Source organism: Agelaius phoeniceus, chromosome Z (genome assembly GCF_051311805.1).
Source record: "Agelaius phoeniceus isolate bAgePho1 chromosome Z, bAgePho1.hap1, whole genome shotgun sequence".
Lineage (NCBI taxonomy): Eukaryota > Metazoa > Chordata > Aves > Passeriformes > Icteridae > Agelaius > Agelaius phoeniceus.
Genome location: NC_135303.1, coordinates 16,703,889 through 16,729,801, shown reverse-complemented (window position 1 = coordinate 16,729,801; position 25,913 = coordinate 16,703,889). Strand labels below are relative to the sequence as shown.

Genomic DNA, 25,913 nt, shown 5'->3' with positions numbered 1-25,913 from the left:
CCCTTTTGGAACAGGAAGGGTGATATTTTAGAAAGCAAAAGTTAAAATAATAAACATTTATGAAGCTAGCTAGTTGCCAGTATGTTTCTTCTGAGTTTCTCTTGTGTAAACTCAAGTTGCAGACATAAGGCAAATGAAGAGCTCTATGCTTACCATTTTAGGAAATATACAAGAGTAATCATTCTACTTTTTTTGGTGGGAGGGAAAGATGTTTGGCTTTCTTTGTGTTTTCTTTTTTTCTTTTCCTATTTCCCCCTTTTATATGTGTAAATCAATCTGAGAGGAAGCAGAACAGTTTCCTTTACTTTTGGCAATCTTTCCTAGAAGCACACCTTTTGAGGTCTGTGATTTGACAGGTTTAGTATATTTAGTCCCTTAGTAATTTACTTCAGATATGTTCATCAGGGTTTCCTTATCCTTCATTTTATATGCCATTTCATATTTCTTTTTTTTATTGTGTTTTTATCTGTGAATACTTGAACAATATCACTTAGGGTTTTTAATTTTTACCTTTCACTAGCTGCATGGTCACACTTTAATTTCATTTTATATTCTAATTCATCTTTGACTTATTATTATTTAAAAATAATCACTAAATGTCGCAGTTATGTAATTTTAACTATACATTTAAGTAATTCGCTTTATGAAAATAATCTGGACAAATTGAGGTAGCAAAATGTTATGGTTTAAACAGAAAAAGTCTGTCACATGTCTGCAAGCACAATTAGAAAAGAAAAATGAAATTAAACTGCATTTTAAGTTAACATTAAAAGGATGCTGTTCAACTTTTGTAACATTTTATACAATTAAAATGGAGTTGTTATACTTTGGAAAATTCTGCTTCAGTAATATTTTGCTTCACCATAAGGCTCATTTGGCTTGCATTTTAATAACACTAATTAAATTGTCCCACTGGGAATAACAGAGTAATTCTATAGTGGTTTCTAAACCAGTTTGAGCTAATGCTTTCTGTCTTAAAAGAAATGCCATCTGTTCAAGGTTCTTAATGTAATGTGGATTGACTTACTTTCTAAGTCCATGTGTGAATTGGCAATAGGATAGATGGCAGGCAGTTTTCTTGATTTTTGGCTAGGTGTTTTATTGTTTTGATTTTTTTCTTACACCGTTTACCCTATGTTTTTTAGCAAAAATTGAAAAGAATAATTGCTTTTTATGTTGGACTATTTTCCTTTGGTATACTCAGAAATTATTTTGCTTTGTCTGTTTTAATAATTTATCTAGCCATATTGCTGAACTACAACGGTGCAAAGTCCAGAACAGAGGCACAGAGTGGGGGCTCCATCCTGCAGGTCTAGAGAGATAGGACAGTCCCCCACCATGCCTTTGTTTTCCCTGCAAAATCAAAACAGAAAGCAAGGCACCAGTGAAAAAGGCAGCATCTTAATTTTTTTAAATGGCAGTGAAGTGTTTGACTGATTGACAGTGTTAATGAAGTTTGGAAGGAAGGGATTTCCTTGGGCCTCACAATAAATATAATGTCCTGTTCATGAGGAGAAAACATGTTTTTTAGTTCCTGTGACTTTGTGAAGAATGCCCAACTTGTTTTTTTGTAGATCAGTGGGAAAAAACCTCACAGTATTCAATAAACTTTGAAACAGTTATATGTCTGTATTTTCTTCTGTATATTCAAGACAAGTCAATATGTGATGATTTCTTACTAGCCCTGCTTCTTATCAATAGGGAATAGAGCAAAGCAGTTTTTTCCAAAGCATCAGATGATAAATGTTTGTGGGATCAATGTGAGTAGTTGAATTTTTTGTTTTACAAATAATTTTTTTCAGTATCAAAGTGATGGTTTTTGGTATACCTGGACTAGGAAATTTTGATTCTCCCTCAGGCAGCTGGTTCTGTGATTCTGTGTATGTACTAGTTCCCACAGGTACTTAAGCACTAACAGAATATGTAAGAAAACAGATTTTTCTTTTTTCCCCTTGCAGGATCTCTCGTGCTAGAGCTGAAATACATGATATTATCTCAGTCTAACCTCAATTCTGCCAAATAAGGGGCAACCTGCTATTGAGAAACACTTTTTCCTGCAAGCTTTGTCCTGTGATTTTCCTTTTTTAAAATTTTAGATCAATCCAGAACATTTCATGTGTGGTTGAAAACTTTCCTCTTAGTTTTTTTGGCACCCAGACCAACAGTGTGCAGCACTACCAGAAGTTTCCTGGCCACTAAAATGGTTGGGAGTGCTTTACTTGTCTGTAAGGGGAAAAGTTAATTGCCCATGCTTTGTGCCTCCAGGCTGCAATATACCATGCCATTTTCTATACAAACCAGTAAATATTTTGGTGAAGGTGTATCTCCAGTTATTTCTACCCTTTGGCACCTGTGTTGATGTTAAGTATTTTAATATACCTTAGGGATCTATGAGGTATTATTTTGTTCCAAGTATTCTCCCTTAAAATTCCTAGCTAGCTTCTCCCCAGGCCTTCTGCCCACTATAATTCCAAAAAAAAGATTGTCTTATTTCTCTTGGAGTACAGAAAAATGATTTCTGAACCCTTTGATCCACAGTTCTGTTGTCCTGTTTCTGAAAAATGCTGATTTCCAGGCTCAACAGAAGCTGCTTCACTAGGCTGCTGGATCTTGTACAGTGGAATTCATTCCACTAGAGCTGAGGGGAACAGATATTACAGCAGCTATTTAGTTTAACTCTTTAGAAAGTGGAGTCTTCAGGCTAGCCATTGGATATGAAAGCAACATATTTATTTTCATTCCAATTCAAGGTGTGAGTCATCACAGTGTACTTGATGCTGGAAGGTCCTTTAGTCCATGATTATTTACAAAGCAGACTTAACAATGGATTGAGACAAAGACTTTGTCAAATCAGTTTTGCAAATATCTATCATCGTTTGTTCTTTCCACATTGCCTTAGACTTTCATATCAAAAGTACCTTTGTATTTCAGATCCAGGACCAGGATTCTTTCACAGACCGGTGCATCTCACCAAGGATCTTTACAATGATACTAGTATAATTGCATATTCAATGCATAAAGATATTTTCCTGTTTAAAAACAAAAGCCTGGTTAATTGAAATGGTTTTCGTGAGGCAAACCTGGGCAATTATCTCTTTATAGGTTCTGAACTCTTGGTATTTCTCTTGGTAACTATCAACTAATCAAGTTCTAGGATTAGCGCTTTTCTAAGCACTAAATATGAATTTGAAGGCTTCCCTGTTCTATCACCACCATTTTTTTACTTCATTTTTCCTGTTTGCCCAATAATCAGGGAACATCAGTTGTCCTTGAGAACTTGAGTATACATCATATTGCCACTGTTTCTATCAAAAAGAACTTGTCTGATCCCCAAAACTACGTGATACCATGTGCCTTTGTAAGCTACCTTCCTCTTTTGGGCCTTTTCTAGCATTGTGACTGAATTGGAGGCTTGCAAACTCAGTGCATGTCCTAGCAAAATTAAGAACTATTATTTTTTAAAAATTTATTAGTTTAGGCAATATTTGCAAAATAACTGTTCCTTTTCCATCAGCCCATCTTTCTGTTTAGTTTGGAACAGTCTATAATAAGTTGCATTTATCTTTAGAAGAGGCGCTAATTTGGCTACATGTGCAGCCTGGAGCTTCAGGTGTGTGAACTTAATGTTTGTGGAAATATCCCAGAATCTGAGAGCTGATATATCCATCTCATTTCAGGTTTCTGTGTGTTTTGATAGCTGTTGTCAATATCATGCTCATGTTTTGTACTAAAAACTCAATGGAAAAGAGTTCCTCCAAATATTTGGGTTTAGGGTTTTTTTTAAATTTTTAACTTTTGAAATTACTTCAGGTAATTTTTTCTAGCAAGTGCACAGTGTTTTATATTCCTGTCACTCACCCAGCATCTCTCCATTTTGCTGGCTAGCTCCAGCGAGAACGGAGCAAGAAAAACTTAAAAACTACACAAGACCATAAGATCTGTGTTACTTTGATAACAGAACATATCTGGCAGTCTGTTGTCCGTGCAAGTGACATTCTCCTAGGTCACAGGTCATTGGCTTGTCCTGATGACCTCTGGTTTCTCAGTTCCTTTCTGAGAGTTCCTTTAGGTGGTGTTTCAGTCTGTCTTTACTAGCTTGAGTATCTTCATGTTGCTCTGCCCTGCAGGGAGGATTTTGAAGGGTTTGATTACTCCACCATTTGTTTGGTCATCCAGTTCCTCCTCTGTGGGATTTTTAACTTCTAGAAGCCAGGTAGTCACCAATTAAATTAGTTTGTCTTCTTTGCTTATATGTGATAGAAAAGCAAATATCAGTCTCTTCTGCCAGAAGGGGAGAATTCAGGCTACAGTTACGGATATTGTCAGTTTTTAATGGAAATAAGAGGTTCTAACCTAAGATCTGGTCTTCAAATTTCTTTTATCTCAGTGTATTAGCTCATCTTTCTAATATACCCCCTGAATGCCATAATCCTTCTGTGTTTCTCACCTAGCAAATGGATTTTGCATAACATAACATTTGTCTGTCTTATTGACAAGATGAGATCCTATGGAAGTATTCCATAATTTTTTTATGTGGACTATCAAGAAGTCTAAAACACTATTTTGAGGTTTTTTTATTGATTGACTGGATAAGATTTTCAGTAGGAAAAAGCCTTTTCTCCCTAAGCCAAACAATCTTCTTAAAGCATAAGTAACTGTGATTTCTCTTCCAAACTCCTGTACAAAATATTCCTGCAGTTGTTAACTGCAGAGTTGCCTCTTGTACCTCTGGCAAAGCTTTTATTAAAGAGTATTCTGCAGCTCTAAGAGTAAGTACGTGAATACAGAAGGCGAGCTTTTCGCCCCGAAAGTCCCTTTCAGTTTTTTCTTTTATAAAATACTTCTTGAAATCTTCCCTCTTATACATGCAGTTATATGCTCAAAGAATATTGGATATTTACCTGTACTTGCTCTTCTCTAGTGTGTTTTGTCTGTATGTATGTGAGCTTGAGCCATCCATTTATTTCAGTCTGGGGATGAAACACACAGGTGAGATCAATGTTGTTTTTTTTAAAAAAGTCACTGTTTGCCTAGCCAAGACTCTAAATACTGTGACTACATGGAAAAATAATTTTCTTCATCTCTTTGGTTTGTTGTAAATATGCAAAATTTGTCCTAGTCTGTGGGAGCCATGAGTAGTAAGTCGCTGTCCTTATTGACATTTCATAATGATTCCCAGCCCTACCCTGCATTCCAGAGAGTTCCTCTGACAACTCTGTCTGTTTCTGATAAAGAAAAATCTTACTCTTCTATTTTCAAGGTATATACAAACTGATCTACACAGCAGAGTAGGGGAGGCTTTCCTTGTCCAGTGTGTACCACTGATGGAGGTAGTCAAACTACCTGCCCCAAATTTTGAAAGTACACTATTTAATTGATGGTTAGCAGTTATAATTTTTCTAGCAAAAGAGCTCAATCCAGATGCAGTATCAATATATTCATGTGCTTTTCTGTAGACTTGTATCGCTTAATCCTCATAAAATGCTTGTGAGATGTGTAATGAGACTTAAACTAATTTTAGCTGAAGAGAATAAAGGACTCTGAAGAGAAGTTGCTGAGTTTCAGATTAGGAATAAATTTTAATCTCCAGTGTTTTAGATCTAGAATGGTTTAAAAAACCCACTATTTTAATATTTATTAAATACTTTAATTTATTGACAGTGCATTTATGAAAAACTTCCAAAATACTCACTCTGACTTTCTGTTTTCTTTTTGTAGCCTTATATTTTTACAGACCCACCTACCATAAGAGTTGCTCATGGAACAATTTTCTCAGAAGTTGTTTGTTTTTTTCACCACGTGACACATACCATGCGGCTGTATAAAGTGCAGGGTAAGAGTTGTGAAATTCTGTCTCTCTTGGCAGTTATTTTACATCACAATGATCTTGGATCCTACCTGCCTTTTTTATGTTTAAATTCACCTCTGCACTAGTGCAGAATTCATGAGACTGAGGTTATATTGACTCCAATACACTTTGCTCTGTGCACTGTGATTTCTCTCTGAGTATCATGCTAGACATTAAGCTGTTATACTTAAACTCAACTGATTTGTTAGAAATACCTCTTCAGACTTTACTGACTCATCTGAATGCTGTAACTAGCTACACATTTTGAAAATCTGAAAAAAAATTTGAAATACCTTGGAGAGAATGTAAGAATATAGTTTCTTTCCTAGTTTCACATTTACTGACAGAAATACAATATATATCAGTGACCTTAATAGAGAAGTCTGGTTTACTTCATAACTTTAGGCTTTACTTATTTATTACCTCCCTTTGTATGTCCTTTTTCTGCATGGGAAAGCTCATGACAGAATTTTCTATGTCTGTTGATAGACATCAGCACCAAACATGAACTTTTTGGCTCTTAGGACATAACATCATACCAGTTTTCCTTTGTTTCCTTTAGATTTCTTTTTAAGTTGCTTGTTTCTCTACTGTTCAGCTACTGATTTCCAAGGAAATTTTAAGTAAACAGTAATTTTGTAAACTCTGTACCCATCCAAACTTGATGGAATTGGCCACTGAAAAATGCAAAAGAGGGAGGAAATCATGGTGCAATTGTATACAATTATTTTCATATGGAAACTCAAGTTAACATGCTTAAGTGTATCTTCCTATAATTAAGAAACATACATTCATTATTTATATTTACTGGAATTATTCTGAAATAAAGAGGCACTGATTAATGTTTTCAGTTGAAGGAACTTACATGATTTGTATTACCAACTTTACTGTAGGAGTCAAAATTGTCTTCATGTTTTTAAAAATCCTATTTATCATATTTAATTATTTTTCCTAAACAACTTCTTAAAAAAAGTTATCAGTACTTTGAAAGTCTTGCTTGCTCTTCTCCTTCTTTCTTTTAGGTTTCAAAAATAGTAATGACATCATCTGTTTGATTTTTTTTGTTTGTCTTTTGTTTTATTTTAGTTCTAGTGTATTTGTTTTAGTTCTAGTGTAGTTCTAGTGTTTTTGATCTAGAAATAAAATTGATTCAGATGCTTCATTTTTGTGACATGTGTACATTGAAGTGTGAAGTTGCTGGAATTTATACATATGCCAAAAGCTTATCAGAATTGAGTTCCCAACTGATACAGTAATTCTGGATCAAACATTAACTCCTTAGGTACACAAGCCAAGAGTTTGCATTCATTGCTGAACATCCTGAAGAAACACAACTTATATTCAAGACTATATATATATATATCCTGTAGATTTGTTTTAGTGACAAATAGTTAAAATCATCTTATGATGAAAAAAGATACTTTGAGGTCAAGAGGTACCAGGTTGCCAAGATTGTGGAAAAAAAATTACGTTCCTCTGTGAGTTTTAGTAAATTAAAATTGTCAGCAAGGGAAAAAGCCTAAAAAGCCGTTTTTTTTTTTGTTTTTTTGTTTTTTTTTTTTTTTTTTTGTTAGGGAGAGGTTGTTATTTTAAAGTGGATTATTCTGTAATACTCCTTTTTCTTTAATTTGCTACTAAATACCTGCTAGAAGTATTTCAGTTCACAGAAAATGAGTTGTCAGTGAAAATCAATTGCTTGCCAATTCCTAACAGTTAAAGTTATCTTTCCTTGTGAGTGTACTGTCTACTTTTTTCCTTTGGTTTTTCTGACAATTCATCACAATGTTTCAACACTTACAACATTACAAATGTAATGTGTACATGGATAAGTCCTGTACCATGCTTCTACATGGAAGCAGGATAAGTCCTGTACCATGCTTCTAATTTTTTCTTTGACAAGAAAAAATTATGCAAAATATATTTTATATATTGTGTGTTTGCTCTTTGGTGTGTTTTTATCTAAATTTCTTTAAGTGTTCTTTTTCAAAGTTTAAAGTTTGATAGCTTTGCATCGTTGTTTTGCTGAGCTCTATTTCCTTGGCTTTGTAATTTATAGTTATTAGTTATATTTAGTTTATATATTAGTTATTTATATAGCATTACTTCAATTAAAATAAGATATTTTGAAGTCTTACTAGACATGTACAGTAACAAAGCATGTAGGAAAAAATCACTATGTGTATAAATGCATTTTGATTTCAAATCAGGATCTCATCTCCTGTTTTAACCTACTTCCCCTCCTTGCCAAGCGGTAGCAAGACTGATTGTGTGGCTAATACAGCTGTTGGATAGTACTCCCAACTCCTACATCTTCAGCAATTTTGGGGAAAATAGCTTTTACCACTTTTGGCTTTAAAATTCTGTTGATTTTGGGCAGAAAATACCCTGGGTTGACAACTCTGTTCAGTAATTGACCACCGAGTGATTTTTAAATTCTGCCATTGGCATCTGTTTTTCATATTAGCATGATTTGGTTAATCTTTTTATCAGAAGCTTGTCATACTTTATTCTCTTTATAGTGGTATTTTTATATACTCAAATTATGCAGTACAAAAATGATGACAGTCTAAAGTAAATGACTTTATTCTTCTTCAATGTACTTATGCTTTTAAATATTTGGGAAAAATACATGAAATATTTAGAAAATCTGTTACTGAGAGTATCAAAAGTGGAGCATAAAAATCCACATTTTCCAGAGTAGGTTTGGGAAAATAGAAGTAATTAGCTGAACCAAGTGTTTTTCATTTAGCACTAAAGTTTAATAGCCATTGGTAAATGTTAACATTTTAACAGTTGCTGTACTTCTGCAGGTGGCATTTAGATTTTAAAATAGATGTGGAAACAAATACATATGTGTTCTGCTTGGTGCAATTCTTTTTGCAATCATTAGTCCCATTAGATTACAGAAAAGGTAAAGTGGTGGTGCTGAATGATGGTATAATTCCACTCCAGACTGTGACTTGAACTGTTTGAAAAGGTCAGGTTATTATTAAAGGTATTTAATTTTCAGTACAAGGCACTTTAGGAAAAAAAAAAATCTCACCGAAAAACTTGTCTGACTTTTCAGACACCTAATCCATCTTTTAATAAATATGAAACTTTTCCCTGTCAACAAAATTTTTTGTCCTGCTTGTGGTTGTGTCAGTTCAAATTTCTTAATACACTGTCCTTAAGGGAGACTCTCATTTGATTAAAGGAGCTGCTCAAAGTTTCCTGCTCAGTTGAACAGTTCTATCAAGAATCTAGTGACTTCATTCTTGTCCAGGAATGGGGACAGCTGCTAAAGAGTGAAGGGGAGAAGTGACTGACCAGGTCTTGCGCTAGCATATTTATTTAAAGACAGTTCTCAACAGCTGCCTGTTGTTCCCTACTGGTTTGCTGGCACCCACAGCGGTTCTTACCGTGTATTGCTCCTATTCCCCTTCAGTGCTCTCTTTCAGACTGTCTGTTCAATTTGTACCAAATTAGAAATATTGCTCTATCATCTGTTGCATAACTGTCTTCCAGTATCTGGTTAGGTATAAGAGAAAACAAAATCTAGATCACAATCTAGATCTGTGTCCTGGGAGCACAGTCATTCTTATACATGTGCAATCTCTTTTAGAGATTTTAAATGCATCTTTTTCATGTAGGTTTGGAAGGTCAGTCTCTTGAAGTTTCCAATATTGTGGACATAAGAGGAGAATATAATCGCGAACTTGCAATGAGAATTTCATCTGACATAAACAGTCAAAACAGATTCTATACTGATCTTAATGGATATCAGGTAATTACCATCTTTTAATTGTAAAAGCTTAGGGTGTCAGGTTTTGACTGTCTAAATGTAAAGAGCTTATATTAAACAAACTCTCATGTTAAAGTACACTAATCATTTAAAAGGAGAAATGCTTTTTAAAAATGTACCTGTTATAAAATTTGATGTAGACCAGACTAAGAAGTAACTGTGTGCTAAGGAGTGCACTCCTTAACTGTGTTTAAGTAGTTTGTTGACTATTCCTTTAAGTTCTTTTTAAGAGAAGAGTTATACACAAGAAGTTATGACAAGTCACCATGTAGTTAGTTGCTTGTATATATGCATGACTTCTTTTCCTCTGCTTTGTTTATTTAGTTAAAGCCCACACCTAGTGAACAGCTGCTTACTGCTGTGTTGGAAATAAATGATGTATTTATTGATGTATAATGCCTTTTCTATTGGTAATACATCTGAGGAAAGGGCTATTGTCTTGAACTGTGCAGCACACACAAAAGAGAAAAATTGGTTTTCCTTACCTTTCTTGCTAAAAATAGTTTTGCAAATACAGGGAGACTATGACTCCTGAATAAAAGACTACTGGATTTCCAGTTACTGTACTACTGCATTTTGCTGGAGACAGTGAATACTTAAACATGAAAATAATTTTAATACTACTACTCATTTGTCATGTACCATTCAAGAATTTCAACGGCATTTCAATAAGTGCTCATTATAAACCAACAGTTCCTTTTCTGCTGCCTTAAATCTATTCACTGCTTGCTCTCTAGAGGAGAAAATTTTTTCTCTCATTTTATAACTGTGATTATTCCTTTTTATAGGTTGCCTTTTTGTAGGTTCCCTTGATGAATCTTTCATATTTTTTCTTAATATTGTTTGATCTAAAAGTACACTCTAGCTACCATTTCCAAGGTGGTAATTTTAGCCACAAATCTCAAAAAAGCTAAATAATACAGTTGAGTGAATGCTTTCGTGATGGCTGGTCTTCCAAAGCACATGGGATAAATGTCTGAAAATATCTTTGAAATTTAATTGCATAAAAAGAATGTATGTTTTTGAAGTTTGTGTTCATATTGCAGATCCAGCCTAGACAGACGATGAGCAAGTTGCCTCTTCAAGCAAATATCTATCCTATGACTACCATGGCTTACATCCAAGATGTTGGTGTTCGTTTGACACTTCATTCAGCTCAGTCTCTAGGTGTTGCAAGCTTGAAAAATGGTAAATATAAGATGAAAGATATGGCAAAGGTCTCTCCTTCATGATATTCTAAAATAGTTAATTCACGGATTACTATACTTACCTACAAGCATTTGAAGAGAGGAAATAAGTTTCTCTGATTCTGACAAGTTTCAGAGTATATCCATTACAGAGGAGGAAGAGGTTGGTCCCACATGAGATCCTGTCACCTTCAATGAAAGATCTCTCTCAAACTAGAGGAAGGGGAAAAAGATTGCAAAAAAGACTGCAAAGAAGGAGCAATAAATTGTCAGAACCAGCTATTGTTCACCCAAGAACTCTGGTGGAATGAAATAACAGAACTAAAGAGTTTATTCTTTTTCATACTGTCCTGGTAGGAGAGGACTTAAAAAGGATGCTGATCATGTTTCTTGTTCTGTTTGTTTGCTTTAGTGTAGGCAGCACTAGTCTTAAGGTATATACAGCACAGCCTAACTTCCCTGTCAAGGAAAAACAACAGCAGCTTTTTTGAAGATTAGTGTTAGTGAAATAAAGGATAAATATGACCCTGGGTAAGATTGAACATACTTCTGAAGCAAAATGATACCTCACAAATTTAATGGAGTACTTTGACAGAGGTGATGAATATGTTGACAAGAAAAATCAATTCATATTAAGAATTCCAAAAGAGACACAGTCTTGCTCCTTGGAGCAGAACAGGGTATGATGAATGGCCTGGAGGACTGAAAACAGAGGACAGTTAGTTATTCATTCTATCAGAATGGGGGAGGTATTAAAATAAAGCTAGTGGTAGTGGGCAAAATAAGGTATATAATTTATAACTTAATATGTATAATTTCTTGCTGTAATATATGTTGTCAATTTAAATTTATATGGTTTTGGACAGTAATGGAATGAATACTCAGAAAAGAAAGAGTCCATCAGAAACTGCACCAAAACCTACTTCACAGTTTCTTTTAAGAAAAATGTCATAAATGCTCTGTTCTTCCAAAAGGTGAATACCATGCTGGATTGGTGGCAGCATTAGCAAACCTAATTCACTTTAGGGCAAGAAATTAACACTGACCTGTACAGTGATGCTGTAATAAAACCACGGTGGAAAATATCAGCCTTCTGTTCCAAGTCTACCAGATACAAGACCCAAATCATTTTTTCATGCCTCCCCTTGCTGGAAACCCACTCCTATTGGCCTGATCCTGTGAATGACCCTGACACCACTGATGTTGTTAAGCACTCATTAAATGGGTATTGGAGGCTTAATTAGTCTACAGAGGCTCTATTACCTGATAATAGTATCTGCATTTGTTTAAGAATCTTAGTCTCTGCATCACAAGATAATGCACCATCTAAATCCACAGACACTCCCACTTTCTGCCATTAAATTGGGGAAGTTAAGGCTAGCACTGTTCGACATTTTGCAGTTAAGCATCAGGGAGAAACTGACCTTCTGTGAGCACTTGTTTCAAATCTGTCAGAGGACATTATAGGCTTTTCACCTACTCCAGTTAAATAAAGGAGCAACAGATGTATTCCATACCTGACATGATGCTGATTTCTTGACTGTTTCACTCTTTGACAAATTGTATTATGTAATTTAAGATACACCAACATGAAATATTTACTCTGTGCCCACTAAGAAAAAACAGAGAATGAATTAATCTGATTTGTTATCATTAAGTAATATTTCATTAAGTTACTAATTGGCTACCTTGTCTTGAAGGCATGTTGGATTCCTCAAAAAAGAACAGAAATGAAGCTGAAGTTTCAGAGGTTGCAGAGTATCATATGCTTCATGACATTTTTTCTGAAGGTCTTTCAGGAACTCAGAGGGATCATGGAAGAAAATTCAAAAATCTTACAGTTTAGGCAAGCAAACCTAAGTAACCTAACCTCAGTAGCTGTGTGCCTTTGTGTCAGACAGGTGTCTCAAGGCATAACCCAACATCTGAAAGTTATATGCACAGTACTTTAGTTCAAAATAGCAGGCTTTTTCTTACTCATTGTCAGCTGATTGCTGTCCTGGATAGACAAATCTGTTTGTACTCAAGGGAAGGGAGGAACCAGTATTTGAGAAAATCAGGTAAGTGTTTGTAGAACACTAAAGTATAAAAAAGACTGCCTTAGTAAGCAGCCTTTTCTGGAAGCTTAAATTGTGAACTTCTTATTCAGGATGCAAGCACTTCAGTCTTCCAGTTTTATTTAGAAAATATGTACACTTGTTTGAAGATTCAGTGTGCAAAAAACATAAAAGTCTTAATTACGTGCCCCAGTCTGGTTATATATTCTGGATATAGAGACTTGAAAAATAGTGAACTTCACCGTCCAGGTTATATATAATTTAACGTCATGCTTAAAGAGCCATTTTGAGTGGCCATACTGCAGTTCAGTATAAACTCAGAATTTCATGCTCAGTGTTTATCCAGTGCAAAGTTCTTTCCTAGTCCCACAAGTGAATTTTTCTATACAAGAAGTGATTGTGAGTATTTATATACTCCTGTTGATACCTTTTTTCCTTCTGGTTCAAGTGTGAAACAAAAGAATGGAGTACAAGGTGAAGATAGTGCCTCTCCAGAAGGTCTTGCCTGCTTGGAAGTGATTCTTATGTTGGATGTTTGATTGCCAAGTATCCTTGTTACAAATAGTAGATAATAGTAATGATTTTTCATATTAAACTTTTACATAAACTCTGAAAGTAAAAACTGCTGGACATTCTGCAGTGACAATTTTTTGAAGTTTATAAACAGCCACAGTCTAGTGGTATTAACTGTTTTTATAATCAGCTGTAATGATACTGATCACCCCTAGCTCTTCCAAGCTCAAGAGAAATATTATGATTTTTTTAAATAAGTTAAATCTTATGGCAGGTTATTTATGTTTAATAGAACCCTTACCTGTTCTTGATACTAGTGTAATGCTCACGTTGCTGTTTCAGGTCAGCTGGAAGTGATCATGGATCGTCGGCTTATGCAGGATGACAACCGTGGCCTTGGACAAGGTGTTCAAGATAACAAGATTACAGCTAATGTCTTCCGACTGCTGTTGGAGAGAAGACATGGAACAGATGTGGTAGGATTCACTGTCTGGAATTTTTATGCCAAATAAGATTAATATTAATTTCTGTTACAAATATTAATTTCTGTTGCAGCAGTGAAGAACTCAGTAAAGAAATTATTCCATGAGCTGTAGAACTCAGGAAATGTAGCTTCCAAGGGAGTTTTGTCACCTTGCTTTCATATTCTGTTAGTAAAGACTTCATCTCTCACTATTCCTGCAGTACTTAGTTCCACACTCACGCTTCAACAGATGAGTGGGGGGTACCATTGTGGAAGTCTCTTCTTTTCTTTTTAAATTAATTTTTTACTGAACAACCTTTAAAAAGCTAATCAGTGTGGGTTCTGCTTCTTAACAATGTTAACTGAGTCTAAACAAAGGTTGAGAAATAATGTCAGTTGAAGGGGTAGAAAGAGAAAACCTCTTATAAATATAATTTTCTTAGAGAATAAGATTCAAGTGGAAATATTTAGATGGCAGACATAAAAACCTTTTGATTTCATTATGATTCTTGGGAAGTTGAGACCATTTTGTTGTGCTTTTTTTATTTGCATGTATCTTACTTTGCCTTTTTGTATCCTAGTCTTTTGAATAACCTAAATTTTCTTTCCACTCTTTGTATTTTCTCTTTTTTATAAAAAATCAACTTTGAGAAGGACAAAATCAGAAGTACATCTTCGTACTGAGGAAGAATCATGATGACAGCACTGAGTGTATTTTAAAACCATTGCATAGCTAAAGATGAGAGGTTGTATACCAAGCTCCTAATGAATATGCAGATAAATTGGAATTAATTCTGGTTTATAATGGCTATCATTAACCACTGTGAGAGTATGATAATATCAAGCTTAAAGCTAATTTTCACCATTTAATGATTGACAGTGGAGTTCTTTTCAGGTTGTACATGTCATTATGATTTTCTAGTTCCTCATCATGTATAATGCAGGCTGCATATTAACTGCATTTATCAGTATGATGTGCAGCTACCCAAGCTAACCTGAGGTCAGCAGCAGTCTGACTGTGACAGCAAGAAGCATTGCACAGGTTACTCCATCCTTGCAAGAGGAAACCTGCAGAGGGATCTATTTTGCCACCCAAAAATTCCTTAGTACCCAGGGTAATTTGTGTTGTGTTGAACTAGAATGTGGACCTGGTAAGTAAGAATTATTGGACATGCAAATCTATGTTTACATTAGAAAATAATTTGAAACAACAGTAGCAGATCAAATCAGTTAGTGCCATAATGCTTGTAGTGACATTGTGCGCAGTCTTGGTGCTTTCTGCAGAACCATAAAACAACTCAGTAAAAGGCACCTCTGGAACACTTCCAGCCCAGTCCCTGCTCAATGCAGTCTATTTTTCTGTCACAACAGACATAAAAGGTTAGTCATCCATTCTGACCATGATTCTTATGTTAGATGTGATGGGCTAGGGCATGTTTGGTGCCATACCTCCAGGGGAGAGCTCCTTGTTTACTTCCTTCTAAAAGGAAACTAGTCAATGCACACTGAGATTTCTCTGCTAAGTAACACAGTTCCCCCTTGAGTGGGGCTGGCCACAAGTTCAATTTCAGAGCAGCTCCTGCTAGAAGCCAAAAGACTCCATTGGAAAACATTTTGAAGTCACCTCAGACAGAGTAAAGGCAGCCTAAACAATGCTGGGATTTTCTAGTTAATGCAGTATTTACATGTGTCTTTGCATATATTTGCCAACTTTTTTGTGATATAAGTCAGGTATCATCTCAGCAGAATAACAGTGTAATTCCCTTTCTTTGTTAAAATCATCTCTCCTGGAGATTTGAAAGTTTCTGTACAAGTTACTGAGAATCTTTCAAAGGAGAAGGGGCAGTTACCTACTACAATCAAAAATTTCTGAGCTCTTTTGGAAACCTGTGTTCCAGCATCTTTCTTTCCCTATAACTCTTCATGCTGAACTTATAATGGTTTTAAATGGCTGCAGAGGACTTGAAGGGCAATTTGTTCTTTTACACTCTTGAAGGGACTTCACAGAAAGTGGAATTAGAGCTGTGAGGGAGTAGGCACAGTCCAAGAGGCAGCTGATCCAATGTACAAGCCCCAGGAGCCAAGAAAGATGTTTTAAGGAAACATTTTCTTTCTGTTGCTGCACCTGGAATTCCCCTTTTGTATATTTAGAATGTTCTAGAAAATTGTTTTTCAAACAGTATCTGAACATTTGTAACATTTTCTGATTCATGTTACTATTTCAGTATTAAAGTAAGAGTAATTCTCTTTCTGTTTCTTAGATGTGCAATCATACTTTTTTTAGCCCAGTTATTCAGAAGATAGTTGTCATAATAGCTTAAAAATAACCATGTCAGAAAAAATTATGGTGAAATTATATGTTGTTTATATATGTAATCAGCTACAGTATGACTCATACACTGACCCTGATTTTGTTGTCAAGTCCTATTTGATTATTTACTTCAGGAGCCACTGGAAGAGAAAGTTTTGACCATTTGACATCTTTGGCATTGCAAGCTTTTCCTAATGTATGTTCCAAAACATTTCATTCTATCTTTTCTCAAAAACAATTCTGAAGAGCAGGATGCTTGCTGCTCTTTGTGAAACTTCCCTATAAAAGGAGAGTATGTGAAGTGTCTAGAAAGAATTAAAATAATTGTGCATCACTGGTGAAATTACTGTGGAGAGTTTGTGTTATCCAGTATCTACCAACATTTTCTTTTCATTTATATGTCTAAAATACTTCTTCCCTTCCCCAACCCCACCCTGATCATAATAGCTTAAAAATAATTTTAATAATTAAATTTTAATGGCAGGGTCAAATGAAAAGAATGTCCTGAGGTGTAAGACTCATTGTGCAGTGAGTGGATAGAGTGAAATTCTTAATAATTCTTAATAAACAATGGTATACTCAGTCTGCATTCTAATAGGTTCTTAATCCTAACACTACCTGAGTTTTGGCTTTTGAATTCTAGCTCATCTAATCAGTCATAAATACTCATTCAGATTTTGTCTCTGAAAAAGACTTCAGGTTGATGTGTTTTGCTGAAGCTTTTTGGTATTTGTGGAGAAGGAAGAGACTTGGGGGGGGCGATTTGCGTTTATATTTTCTGTTTAGTTGTTGGTGGATTTTTTTTCCCCTAAGATGGATACTAAAGGTTTATTCACAATGACAGTATTGTTTTTTAACTGAGCTATGTTTGTAGTAAGAGCTGGGCAAATTTCATTTCACTTTATGTTATACTCATTTATTGATAGCTATGTTCCTCAGGCTTCAGATTTTTTTACTGTATTTTTGATATAATTTCTACATACATCTTTTTATTCTACTAGATGTTACTAATGCTTCTTATATGCTCATTTTCTCCTTGCAAACATTTTTCAGCTTGAATATCTCTTTGAATAGTCTTCTAAGACTGTCTTCTCTTTCTTCAGATTTTTAACGAAGAACTGAATTCATGTCATTTTTAAATTGAAGGGATTAATATTTAGCTGAGAATGAAACTGAATATAGTTTATTAATACTTGTCAAAACAGTAAATGTTTCTGTCTTTTTGAAAATACAGACTACTTTATATTTATTGTAAGTTTTGGAAAAATAATCATTAATGCCCTTTTATTTTCTGAATCCCAGCATGTTATATCAGTATAGAAGTGAAAGAAATAGTAATATATTATTTCATCAAAGACGTAGCTGGAGAAAAGATGCCATGCCAGGCAAACACTTCCTTCTACAGACTCCTATTTCATACCTTGTCTTGACTAACTTAATTTGTCTAACTGGGTTTATGGACTAGGCTTGAGCAGAGAGCAGAGGATTCAGTGGCTCAAATGGCTCTTACTTTTGTGTGGTTGTTTAGAGGAATGATAATACAGTTAATAAAATCACAAATATGTTGGAGATAATCAAACTCCCTTTCTTCCAGCACATAAAACTACTCTTTTTTTACTACATCTCTATAAATGCCCACTTTTTCTGAAAATTTAGGGTTGGTAATACAGCCATTTTTGTCTGATTATTGTGTTGATTTTGCTCCTTCTTGATGTGCTTATTTATAATGCATGTGCATGTTTCTTGCTGTAGCAAATAACATATATTATACTGTGCATTGCTATGCTAGATGTAACCATACCTTAAAAACTTATAATTAACTCATAATTAACTTGATGTTTTAAAAAGCAGAAATTTGACATTGGCTTAATTATTACAATTTAGATGCTTTTTCAAGCCCATGTGTGACAAATTCAGATACTCTAATATAATTTTTAATTGTAAGTGCCACAATGAACTCATCAAATATGTATAAAATTGTTAGGGTTTTGGGGGTTTATGGTGGCCACAGAAGGTACAAAAAAGACATTTGCCTCTTGTTTTCACACAAAATACTATGGATCTTCTTTAAAGACCTACCACATATATTTACCAAGGGGTAAACACTAATTTTGTATTTCATTTGAAGAGATATTTAGGTACATGTTACTTTCCAATTTTGCTTAAAACACTACTTTTAATTCATTATTGCTCCTACCACTATACAGTTCATAGTGTGTTTCTTATGGAGGAACTTTGTGTTCGCAAATCAAGCGTAATGTTTCCATCTCTTTATCTACAAATACCATCTGTTTTCAGACAAGCACTGTCATTGTTTTTATGTCAGGGCACCTTACAGCTTAATTTCCTTCTAATTTTTTTTTCATGATACAGTGACAAAGATATGTTGCAGAAAGCTATTAAATAAAGACTGCTTTGTCTGCAAGCTCCATCCCTATGTTCCTGGTATGAAACATTCTCATCCTGTAATAGGGCAGCAGCCACTTGACTCTTGGGTTGAGCAAATAGTACAGAGGACTGCCTTCCTCTGGGTTCTGGACATACAGCTATGTTTCTTTTGTGTTCTTTTTCATGTAATGATGTACATCTCAACAGTGAATTATTTTCATTGGTTTGATTTTACCTGTCCTCATTTGCGCGTACCTGTCTGCTGGCTCTGGTTAGCAAGAAATTTACCTCAGTATTATGCATAGTATAAAACCTTGGTCTCTCCACTTGCAGCTCATACAATTCATCAAAGGATGAGGGTAGGTCTCTTTATTGTCTTTTGTGAGCTTATTTGAGCTAGCGCAGTTTGAGGTCTGAAATTTAAACCTTCCTGTATCACCACTTCTAGGAAGGGTTAATTCCTGCTGCAAGATCTGACTGCAGGGCAGAATCCTTCTGAAAGTAGGGAGAAAGTGTACAGGTCTTCTTCTTGTATTCTCAAATGAAGTTACTCTCTGGGAATAACCTCCTTGTACATGCAAGTTTCCTCTAGTAGCAAATTTCCTCCACTTTGCATGAGGAGCACTGGAGAGTTCCAGTGCCTGGAAATTAGTGGATATCACTGTGGACTTTCTGTCCTTACCATCAGTTGTTTAACTACTTCCTCAATCAAAACTGAACTCCAGAAAATTTCTGATTGCTATTTTCTACCATCATTGGGATGGGATAAGATCTTGCCAATCTTCTGGGAAAAGGTCCCTTCCACAAGCCTTGGATGGGGGATTTATTTAGGCATTAAGCTGCTCCTCCTGTGTCATTATTAAATGATAAACTCTAAGAAGAATTAGAATAGAAGAAATAAAACCGGCAGGAAAGGTTATAACTGAAGTATAAAATACTTTTATTGCTAAAGAAGCATCGCATACTGTCTATCTGCTTTTCTGATCACTTTCATCCAGCTATGTTGATGGCTGTGTATTTATCAGCCTTAGTAATTGTGGTGATGTGCTTATGATCATGGTGACTGGATACTTTCTTTACCATCTGCACTCTTCCATAGACCAGCGAGCAGATGTTCTCCAAATGATCTCTTTATAGAACATGATTTCTGTTATGGCACCTGATTGAACATTAACTATACTAAATGGAGTCACCTAAGAACAGTGATAGGTGGAACAGTGGAGCACTAGCTGCTCCTGAGACCATGAAAGGGAGAAAATTAGATTGTTCCTGGTGTGAAACCCAACAAGATGCATCAACAAGATGGATCAACAGAAATTGCCTTGGACGAAGAAAATTCTGGATTTTTAAATTTTTTTTCCTTTTTTGTAAAACAAGAGGCTAGTTATGGAATGTTAAGTAGACCTGACACAGGAGGGGAAGGATTGAGGAGTAAGAAGTGAGAAAAGTAAGGGTAAAAGGTGCATAAAATGCTCTGATGAAGTCCAGCGCTTGACCACCACAGCTCATTCTAGATTATTACATCTGATTTATGTGTAGCTCAACTTTTCTGAATCTGTGTGAGCCATTAGCCATCTTCAGGTAAGACTAGGAAACAAACAGAGGAAGTGGTGTGTGTGACAGCTATTGGAGAGAGATACACTATTGGACTGAGGGACCAGTACAACTGGCAAGACCTGCATTTTCTGTGTGTGCCTCTAAACAGCAAACTGCAAGCTAACAGGTCACAGGCCCAGCTCCTGGAAGAAGATGAAGTCTGACCTGGTGAATCTTTAGGAAGCCTAAGGTCCAGACCTGTGTATCAGAAGGGCTTAAAGTCCACACCGAGGTATCAGTGGTTGTTGAGTGTTCTTGTGAATCAAGAACGTCAAGGTCTTGAACTTCAGACCTGGTCAGTTGGAGGGCACAGACAGGTTTGGATTGTTGTTCTACTTCTGTTTCCCAAGTGCTCTGCTCATGTAGGTTCTGGAAAAAGTGCTGTCTCTACTCACATGTAGGCACGGCCATGTGTTTCCATATATGCCTAACAGGAATAATGCTCTTCCTTACTCCTGCATGGTCTTGGAGGAGCAGAACCATGGCAGGCTCCTATCTATCAGCCTGGAATGAGAGGAATCACCTCTTGTTGGACATCATTAAGTTTGGTTCTAGCAGACTGGGAAAAATTCCTCCTATGGATGCAGATTTCCCTGGATTTGGTTAGCTTCAACAATCCCAGGTTTCTCATCTGCAGTTTTAGTGTCAACTAAGGATTGGTACAGAAAATATGTGGTGATTTTAGAGTCACTGACCCAACACCCAGTCTTGTGGATATTTTATGGTGCCTCAGAATTTTCATTTCTTCTATAATCAGCCTCCAGGAGCCCCTTTCAGCTAGTGCAGCAGACATGCATTTCCAATGCATTTTCATTAGCAATGACCAGGTGAATTGATAGAAAATTTTCCATTCCCTGGGGTAAAGAGATTAAATTAGATTTACTCTGCTCTCATGAGTTGTCTTTTGCTGGTCACTTTAATAGCTATCAAAAGACCCTAAGCACTCCAGACCTTAGTTCTCAGTTAAAGGACTTGAAATCTCTTGCCAAAAGAAAAATATGCTTTGATGTGCAAAATTGTAACATAATTGTTGGTTTTTTTAAGTGTAGACAAAAATATGTATGCAAACAATCTAAATCCTTATATCTGTATTTTTGCCCCCAGCATTTCAGGAAAGCCAAATTCTCTGGTATAGCAGAAGATAGTCTGGCATCAGTATCCTTCTTTATAGTCTTTTTAAGATTCCTGGAATTTGCCTGTTCAGTACTCACATTTATGACTGTTATTTCTAGTTGCAACTTACCCATGCTTTCCTAAAAGTCTAACAGGTCTAAGCCTGGATTTTTAGCTTCATAGATAACATGAAGATTGTTCTGCTGAAGATTTTTGTGCAGCTTTGAGGTCTTAGATGTTCTGAATCCCATAGCACAGAGAAGATCTTCTTATCACCTTCTTTGATTTCCATACAAAATTTCCTCTGCAATCACCAGCCATTTTCAAAGCTGCTTGAAGTCTCGGTCACTGTTTTCTTTGACAGATTTTTACCTTAACTTGCGCTCTTGGACACTGAAAAGGAATAATTTAGCTCAGAAGATTTAACCCAACTTATGTCGATCATTAATTACTGTTTGTTGTATTAGAAGTGTAAGACCCATTATCTTTCTTCTTTCCTTCTGAAAATCACTAGTAGTTGTTACAATGGCATGCAAAAATCTAGCTTCACGTATCAACCTCAGAGGAAAGGGAATGAATCATCCATATCTGGAAGACTTTCAGAACTTGTCAGACTTTGATTGTTCTTTCTGTATTGCAGTGTGCAACTTTGAATTTAAAGCAAGAACATCTCATTTTCACTTGGTGAGATAACAGCCAGGCAGTCTTGCATGGAAAGCCTGTAACTTAAGTTGAAGCCATTTACTATTTGATGTCAACTTAATGAACTAGATTAGCGTCAGTTTGAAACAAAACCTGAATTTCTCTTCTAAGTTGTGAGCCTTAGGGCAATGTGTGTATAGAGCACTGTGCGTATTTCTCACTCCTTCCTGCTTAAACTCCACCTTCCAAATAAGGTGAAGTTAAAACTCCTTCCTTCACAAATAAGGAGCCACTGTAGTTAAGGATTCAAGCTGTTTGCATTTGGTGAAAAATGTAAGTAATTTTAAAGCTTAGGCATCTGCCCTTACCTGTCACTTATTTTTGTCACGTGTTGTAAACCTGTTATTCACATAATCAGTGATATTGTCTGCTGTTTGTTTCTCACCTATGAGCAGCCTAGCACCGTATTGCAGAATCAATTTCTCATATAGAAGCAGCATCACATCAAACATACTGATGGATTGTCAGTCTTTTAATTGTACAGAAAGAAACAATTGTTTTTCCCTGTATTTGTCTTTGGAATTCTTTGATTTACATTATTGATTGCATCATTTGTTAGTTTATGATTAAGATAATTTAAAATATTTTCTCCATATTCTTTGGTAATAAAGATGCTCTGAAAAGCATTTTTGCTCCACAGATTAGATTTTTCAGTCTAGAAACATTCTCCTTTGAAGAGTGCTGCCCATTGGTTTTCTGAACCTGTCAAGAGAGAAAGCTGATAAAAATTGTTTCTTGACACAACATGAAAGAGAATGAGAAACTTTTTATTTCCAGCAATAATCCAAGTGGTTTGGTATCAGGCTATTTTAGTCTCCATCCCTTGATTTAGCAGACCCAGAATTATTCCTGTTTCCAGATTGTATTTGATTGTTCTTACACACTGAGTCAGCATCCACATTTCAGCTTGTTAGATTAAGTTGCTTGTATGCCTTTGGGGGTTGGGTTTACTGTTATGATTAAGGTTTTTTTGGGGATGTTGTCACTGCAGAGAAGACTCTGGAGGAGGAGAAAATAGTCAAGAGAATGTGATTTGATAAACTGTCTGCCTCAGTTTCCTTTTCTTAGTTTTATATGGGAAATTTTAGATTACTTGTCTGTGTTGAAAAGTTCATTCATTCTCCATTAGCTAAATTACTGTCCAATTATCAACTCCTTCAGCTTTACTTTCTTTTCTACAGAATTTTCCATTGATTTCTTCTGTTCAATTACAAAACGATTTCTGAAGAGTCTAATTAGCATTTTCGCCCTCTAATTAAGGACCTTAGTTGGTTAATTTAAACTCTTAGCAGAAAACCCTCTGAGTCTCGGAGGCAGAGCGGCAGCGCAGGACGTGGAGCAGCGGTGTCAGGGAACAGTGGACACAGCTCCAAGCTGGTTTGTGGGAATGGTGAGGCAGGGCAGAGGTGGTTTGTGGGAATGGTGAGGCAGGGCAGAGCAGGTGCGGGCAGGGAAGCCATCGACAGGGAGGAGAAGGCAAGGAAGGGGAGGTGGTCAAGCTGACCCTCTGAGTGAACCCCTGATCCCTCCAAGTCCAGTGACCCTTGTGTCTCATTACCTGCTTGTATGTGCTGAAGTCCCTCCCACAGCCCGATTTCCCTGGCATTTTGTCCCAGGCTTATGGCCATCTACCCCACTGGCAAGTGGTGGGGGATTGCTCACAGCCCAGTTGTGGAAGCTTCTCTTCCTGACCAGCTGCCAAGCAAAGCTTCCCTGGGGACAGGGCTGCCAGCATGTGTACAACCCCCATAGGAATCCTTCAGCTCATGTATAACACATAAATAAAAATCAGATTCGTCCCCATCACGCATCCCTGGAAGTCTTCAAGGCCATGTTGGATGGGACCCTGAGTAACCTGATGTGGTAGGTGGATCCCTGCCTGTGGCAGAGGGGTTGGAACAAGTTGACCTTTAAGTTCCTTTCCAACCCAAGCCTTTCAATTTTTTCTGTGAGTATCAATAAAATAGCTCATTTCTGATGTAAAGGCACTTTTTATAGATGAAGGTATTCTTGAAACTTGTTGCAAATTGTGATCCAATACTATATTGGATTATAGTTTGTGTCTCCTCAAAACTGAAAATTTAGAATTATTCACCTTACTTTTGATGACAAGGGGAGATCCTAAATGAGGCTTCATTTATGTTTACTGTACAGTCATTCAAGGGGTTGTATGTCAACACAGTTTCCAATTGGATAACTGTATGTGGATGTACTGTAAGATGGTTAAAAAGGCGGTATATGCTTTGATTTGAGCTCATTAAGCCAGCACATCATCATCTGGCATTCGTCAGATTCTTGCCAGTACTTAATGTTTGTAAGGCAGCCAGAGGAGCTCCACTCACACTTTGAGTGATAAATGCTGCCATGGAAATTGAGGAAGTGATGTCACTTTTGAGAGAGCAATACTTTAATTAGATGAAGATTGTGGGACTACATCTTTTGATGCACATCAGCAGGGCACTACTGAAAGCCATCCATATGGTGAAGTTGTGCATAGAATAAGTATTCTTCCTATTACATTGTTTGTGTGCAAACCCTTCTCATCTCTCTTTCCAGACAGTCCTGTTTAAATTCTGGATCACTAGACTTGAGGGAAAAGATATACTCCAGCCTTTGAATGATTGTGATGTACCTAGGGGAGAGTGTGATTTGAAGAGTCCCTTCCCAGTCTTCTGTGAAAGCATTGTCTTCACCATGCTTGCAAAAACACTTTTCCCCTTGGTCTCCTGGCAGCTTTTGACACCTTCTCTATGCTCCATTCCCACTGCAGTTACACAGATTCAGGGAATGACTGCACTTTTTCTGCTGGTGCAACCATCCAGAACTGACTGTCGTTCCAGATGTGGGAATACAAGATTCAATATAAAATCTCCCCCTAAGTCTTAGTTCCAATGTGGATAATGCATAAGAACAATGTTCCTGCTGGTGATATGACATTTAGACAACAGTGAGACCAAAAATGAGCCAAGGTGAATCAGTTCTGGATCTAGCATTTGCCAGTCCTTCAAGGCTGTGCTAATCTACAATATTTTGTTTTAAATAGTGTAAAAGGATGAATAGATTATTTTTCTGATTCATGTGTGATTTGTAAGATGTTTTAGACGACCTCATTTTAAGTTCTCAGATGCAAGCAATCAACTTACTTTTTACATGGGGAAAAAAAAGGTGAAAGATGAGAGAATAAATGGCAATTAAATGTTTTGACTGACTTTAGCACTTCTATGGCAACAGAGTGAACAGTGTTCCTTTTGGGGTGAGAAAATGAACTCTTCTTTGAAATAACATGCATCTGCACATTTTCCCCGTGTATAGAGCATGTATTCAGGCACTTGAATGGAAGACTTTTCTACTAAGCTGTGTGTAGAGCAAGATTGCTCATACTGTAATTAGAATAGAAGAAAATCATTGCAATGAAGTCTACGAATGATACTGAACTTTTCAAGGTAGTGAAAAAAAAATCAAGGGCTAAATTGAGGAATTAGAAGACTCAGTACTGATTAAAGATGCCATGAGATGATGGAATTCAATAGAAATAAATGCAATGACACACATGGAGGAGCAATCCTTTACAACAGTCCACTTTTATCATTTGGGATTCATAATAGATTCTTAAAAATACTAAGCCTCAATGCTTAGTAGATACCAAAGAGCCAGAGTGTTATTTATTACTAAGGAAAGCACCAAGAATAAAACGGAAATTACCATCTTTCATTGATTCAGGCCAGGAATATTTCCAGTTTCTTCACTGTCAGCTGTATTTCATGCTACTGCAGAAATATAAATAAATATGCATACATGCAAACACACCTCAAGACAGAAATTACTGTTAATGGTTTTCTGTTATAGGCTGAAAAATAATCTTCCTCTTTGCTTTAAATGTCTCCTATTTGTTTTTTATTTCCATATTTCCAGCCTATCATAAAATGCAAATGCAATATATCAGTGCTTAAG

The 25,913-nt window shown here is 36.1% G+C and overlaps 1 protein-coding gene across 1 annotated transcript in view; it reads left to right on the top strand.

Moving 5' to 3' along the window:
• Positions 1–25,913, top strand: part of MAN2A1 (mannosidase alpha class 2A member 1) — a 107,242-nt gene that overhangs the window by 72,241 nt on the left and 9,088 nt on the right. The window contains exons 16-19 of the mRNA XM_054653333.2: positions 5,719–5,833; positions 9,481–9,614; positions 10,679–10,820; positions 13,732–13,865. Coding sequence (XP_054509308.2) covers positions 5,719–5,833; positions 9,481–9,614; positions 10,679–10,820; positions 13,732–13,865 — 525 coding nt within the window. The remainder of the gene's footprint in view (positions 1–5,718; positions 5,834–9,480; positions 9,615–10,678; positions 10,821–13,731; positions 13,866–25,913) is intronic.